This window comes from Schistocerca gregaria, chromosome 1 (genome assembly GCF_023897955.1).
Source record: "Schistocerca gregaria isolate iqSchGreg1 chromosome 1, iqSchGreg1.2, whole genome shotgun sequence".
NCBI classification, from domain to species: domain Eukaryota; kingdom Metazoa; phylum Arthropoda; class Insecta; order Orthoptera; family Acrididae; genus Schistocerca; species Schistocerca gregaria.
Window position 1 is genome coordinate 373,367,935 of NC_064920.1, and position 6,000 is coordinate 373,373,934.

General features: G+C 38.2%; 1 protein-coding gene across 1 annotated transcript in view; it reads right to left on the bottom strand.

The window, feature by feature from the left end:
- Positions 1-941, bottom strand: part of LOC126347063 (carbonyl reductase [NADPH] 1-like) — a 72,848-nt gene extending 71,907 nt beyond the window's left edge. Inside the window, exon 1 of the mRNA XM_050002239.1 lies at positions 612-941. Coding sequence (XP_049858196.1) covers positions 612-626 — 15 coding nt within the window. The 5' untranslated portion in view covers positions 627-941. The remainder of the gene's footprint in view (positions 1-611) is intronic.
- Positions 942-6,000: the final 5,059 nt, after the last annotated feature.

The window sequence follows — 6,000 nt, forward strand, 5'->3', positions numbered from 1 at the left end:
ACAGGGAAAACAGTACAACAGATTGACATCTTAGAACTGTTATCACAGCAAAATTTGACAGAACACATTGAAGATCACAATCAAAAACAGAATCTGGTTCATATCCAGTAATGTGATCTTGTACACTACAACATAAGTGTTGGAACACAAAAGTGATGTTAAGTGCTAAAATGGAATGTATTAACGTTGTGGAGCCCTGTTGGTGGAGTAGCACTTATTGCTTCATCGACAACACAGTTGATCAATGAAAACAACCTGCAAAACTGGGCTTCATAATTATTGTATTATTCACTTGGACGCTGAACAACTTAGCGTTGTTTATCATTTAATAGTTATTGACGAGATCAATCCATGGACGGGGCAATTGTGGCCAGTAAACAGCAAATTATCCGACAAGCTTTGCCAACTTTGATGTCAACGAGTGACTAATCCCTTAAGATAAAGTTGCGATACTTAGCACACAACCTTTAATAAAGATATCATAAACAAATAAAGTACTGTCGTAAAAGAATCGGAACTCTGACATTAATTCAAAACTTTGCACAAGTGACCACAACATCCTTCAAATAAAATTGACGGAAAGAAAATTTTCAATGACGAACTGCACTCACCACCGCGAGTTTCATTGTAAAATATTGTTTCCCGCGTGCACCTGCGAGACGACTGATTCATACGGGGATTAACTAGCGCACACTCCAATGTACATTACGTAAACAAGATACTGGAACACAGGTGTTAGCTTAAGGGAATGTTATCTAGCAAAATACGTATGTCCATAACTTCAGCTGACGTTAAGTGGAAATTTTATGCCTCTGGAGCTACGAAATACCATCAAAAGCTTTAACACTGCTTCTTTAATGACCATTTAAAGGCTTAATGTGAGCACGTTCGGTTACTGTCACACTGACACGGCGTCTCTACGCCACCACGCCCTCTTTTTAGTAATAGGCTGTACTTCCTTTTACAAATTGCACATCGACTATGTCGACAATCGGAAAAAAACAATATTGGAGAGAACTGGCAATATGAGAATATCACTATATTAATAAAGCGAAATGGATGAAGAAACAGTTTCTCGACCCAGCAGTTGCTCACACCGATAAAATTTCGTGGCCGTATGCTCGACAGTTAAAAAAAGGACACTAACTGATTTTGTTCTACCACATTTAACGTAAGACTGTGGTTCTACTCTTTACATAGCTGCTTTGCTTTGTATTCCCCCTTGTTGTTATTGAGAATAGGCGTACTCCAGTTACAATACGGAACATTTTTTGCTCACTATAAGTTACTATTTTTTAATCAATACTTTTAATTCGTTGTTTACATCAGATATTCACTGCCAAAAACTCCGCAGTCCTGAGACGGCTTTATAAATTACACCAATATAAAAATCTTGAGGACGAGCAAATGTTACAACAAAATTTATTTATCACTTATATATAAATTATAACAGAAAAAAAACATTGTAGCGTAGAATCATAAACAATGCCTCTATCACAGTGTTTCGTGAGAAATTACGGGAATAACGCCGAGAAGGTATTTATAAAGCAAACAGTGTTGACAGAAAATTTAATTTTTTCTTAACCCTCCATCAGGCGCAATTCAGGGACTCTGTGTTCGGGCGCAATGAGCCTCACAGGCATAGATTTTAAAATGACCTATTTCATGTTTTCAACTTAAATACCCCAAACACAAAACAAACAAAACATAAAGGACCGAAAGTTTGGAACTATCGCCGAACAATTAGTGTTGATGTTTTTCACACTCAGATTTACTAGAAGATACACATTGGCACACAGAGAAGCAAAATTGGCAGATCATATTTACATGGGATGAGCATATTGCTTTGAGGTAGTTTTTATATTCGCCGTTTGACATCCTTCAGAGACCCATTTCTGTAGTGCAGGTGGTGCATCTACGTCTTTTGGGATGAGGGACAGGTCCTGCCTTCTGTGGAGATAAATCTTTTGATTCATCTTAGCAAGCTGGAGGATATTCCAATCTTCTCTATGGTTCTTCTGCATAGCTCTCCAAAAACAAGCTGATGTGCCAGTGATTTTAGCTATACTCTTCTAAGCAGTTCCTCCCGTTGCTCTACAAGTTAAATAACATGAAGTTGATACTACCCACATTTAACACTGTGAAAAAAATGACCATTGGTCAACACTTTGTGTTTAGACTCACACTATAAGTAGTAACCATTTGATCCTCAGTATCAGCACCATATTTTGTTGAAGTGTAGAATGTGACTATCTCTGTTTTACTTTTCTCTCCAGATGTGGAATAATGGCCTCCTCATTATGGAGTGAAGATACATGAAACATTTCTGCTCTGGCATGGTATGTAGGAAACCAAAAACTTATAAACATTAAAGCCAAACATACTGCTGTACTGTTTCTACCCTTTTACATCAACAAAAACTGATGGCAATTATCTTTTATTTTTCTTGACACTTGCAACATAAAACAATTTTTTCATCTTAGATATCCAGTAAGATCAAAATCAGAAAACCTGTTATCAGCAGTGATATGGTGACTGAATCCAAATACAGGCTAAGCCATTCCCTTGACAACATCACTTTGTCGCTGACACGGAAAGGACCCACAGGCTGCAGTTCAACAGAGATCTCGATGTTGACTGTGTATGTCATTTTAGCATCAACAAGAGCAAAATGTGTTATATCATATTTGTTTAGTTTTGCTATGAAAATGTGGAAGCATTTCATCGAAATATTGAGACATTATCCCTGATGTAATATCCCTTTTGACAATTTTCCAAGAACTTTTCAAAAACTTTACAAACAGGGGCTAGCCAGTTAAATTCTTTCCATAGGGCTCTGGTAGTTTGGTTGTCAAAATGATGGCAATGTATTAGACTCTTCTGAGTCTACTGGGTACTTTATTACTATATCTCCGTCCTTTGCCAGCCATGGCTGGGCAGACTACGTCACATATACAATGTTTATCAACTAACATTTAGACAACACCATATACAAAATTTATATTACAAATAAAAGAAAATATTTATGCAGTGCACAAAAACACATAGAACATAGAGAAAATGAAATACAACTAAACAGGAAAGTAAACCTTCGTAGCAGCAAATGAAAATACCATAAAGCAAAATGTTTACAAGACCATGTAGATCACACACATAAAGTTTCATTTTGGCAAAATATGTACTTTAAGTAAAACACAAAATTAAACGTGCAGTTAACTGAGAACATAAAAAGAAGATTAAATTTAGGCAAAATTATATATAAAACATTCAATATTTATTATTTTGTCCATTCACTAGAGCCACTGTTGAAAAACTCTTCCAAGGAATATAGGGGATGTTGTTTCAAGTCCTGAGAAATTTTTTTTCGAAATAATTTCACTTCTGGAGGCAGTTGAGTGTACATTTTTAGGCCGACTGTTGGAAAGCTGTCTTGTGTACTTGATAGGCGACACCTTGGCACTTCAATGTTCCTCTTACAGCGAGTGTCATGATTATGTATTTCTTGTCTTATGCTAAAATTCCTTTGATTTTCTTTTATGTAAATGAGGCAGAAAAACACATACTGGCCAAAACCAGACATTATGCCTAGCCTGGTGAAAATAGGCTTACAGTGGTCCACTCTTTTGCTAGATGATATGATCCTGATGTCTTTTTTTTTTTTTTTTTTTTTTTTTTTTGAATAGCACAACATCTTTTCTGCCTGAGGAGTGTCCCCACAACAACAGTCCATAGCTAATGTGGCTGTGGAAGAGTGCATGGTAGACTATTGTGAGAAACTGGTCAGTTATTACCCTCTTCAGCTTCCTCATGGGATATGTCACACGAGAAAGTTTGGTGCATACATATGCAGTGTGATCATTCATGGAGAGTTTGCTGTCAATCTTGAAGCCCAGTAGTGTGACAGTCTCCATGTTTTCTTGGTCTTCAATGTTGGTTAGCTTGCATATCAAGTGTTGGGTTTTTTCTTCACTGATCTTCATTTTGTTTACGATGATCCACTCTTTTATTTCTAAATTTGAAGCACCAAGAGCTTCTGCGGCTGTATGTCCTTTGGAAATAAGGGTAGTGTCATCTGCAAACTGCAACATTTGACTATTACAGCTCATATCATTGACATATATGAGGAATAGGAGAGGTCCTAAGACTGATCCTTGGGGCACTCCATGTTTCAGTTTTTGTTCAAGAGAAGTTGCTCTGTGCACTGAAACTACCTGCTTTGGGTTTTCCAAATAAAATTGGAGTGTTGATAGGACAACACCATACCATCTCAACTTGGCTACCTTCAGTCCCCCAAAGTTTCTCGGATTTTGACGGTTCACTCTATATGCACCTACAAGGTACATCAAGCCAATAAAAACTCTTAGTTCAGTTACTTCTCTCTCTCTCTCTCTCTCTCTCTCTCTCTCTCTCTGGAGAATTGATTCCTGATAATGTCAATGTATTGGTTTGTGTATTAGATGACTGTGTCATCAGTGAATAAATATTCCAGCATTCAGCTGCATTTTTATCATATTTAGCCTTTCCTATGACTCCAGAAAGTAAGTTATGAAGTTGTGAGATCCTATGTAATGTCTTTTCCCAGGTCGTTTTTTGGCTCAGATGGTCTTCTCACATCTTTCCAAATAAAAGTTTCCTTTTTTTGTTGTCTCCTTCTTCTTCAACTTCAGTGGCATCCACACCATCTTGCTGTTGCAAAGCCCCTTCATGTTCTTCCACCTCATCTTGTAAAATGGAAATGCCATGTGGCTAGGGCCTCCCATCAGGTAGTCCGTTCGCCTGGTGCAAGTCTTTCGAGTGGACATCACTTCAGTGATTTGCGTGCCAATTGGGATGAAATGATGATGATAAGGACAACACAACACCCTGTCCCTGAGAGGACGAAATCTCTGATCCAGCTGGGATGCGAGCCAGGGCCATTAAGCATGACATTCGGTCGCACTGGCCACTCAGCTACCAGGGGCGGACACTTCATCTTGTGAATCAATGTCAGTCTCATCACCAAGATCCTCAGAGAGTATGGTCTCTTCCTCATCTCTGCACAACAGCAAAGCCTATATTTCTTTGAGGTGACTTGTATTAGACAAATGGTAATAATTCTGAGCCATATATGTGGAGAATCTGGACCGCAAAAGATAGAACACAAGGGTAATTGGACCGATGACCTAAGTAGTCTGGTCCCTTTAACCCCCACAAACCAACCAACCAACAAGGGTAATTACATATTCAGATGTATGTGCCTGAAAGGCCAAGATCAGTACACTATGTATTTTCACAAAATATTGAGAAATTTCACATCAGGTGAGATAATTAACTCCTCTGACGAAAACTAAAAACACACACCTCTTTAAGTGATACGCAATGGGGTGCAATGAGCTTGGGAGGCCACTAACGTGATGTCTGCTCTCCATGGAGGTCATGCAAGAACTAATGAGGGGGCTGTAAACAGAAATTGAAGGTAGGGCGGTACTAATGGTGGGAATCTCCCACATGGCCTAAGTTGGGAGAGGGGAACAAAAGCATGTCAACTGTGCCCATCAGGCTGATTGTGCCTACCAGAGGGTTAAACAGGGCCCTACTGCACTTTGAGTCATGTTGTCTCCTGAAACAAATCAGAGAAAAATTGAACATATGTAAGGGTAAGTTGATACAAGCATCACGTGCTAGCAAAAGTGCTCTACATATTTCAGAGGACAAGAAGTAGTCAAAGATTTGAAGCTCCATTACCACCAGTATTGTTGAATCCTCAACTCCTTTATTAAAAAAAAAAATACTTATGTACTATGCTCAAAAAATAAAACACTCAAGAATAAGGCAAAAACTATTTGGAATATTATCAAACAAGAAACTGATAAAAATTGTAACCCTTATGAAAACGAGCTCCCAGATGATGGTTCCAGCAGAAATGGTGACACGATTAAATCACTGGCCGTCAAATTCAATGACTACTTCCTTACTGTAGTAATCAACTTACACCCAGTAATAAACACCAAATACATGTTC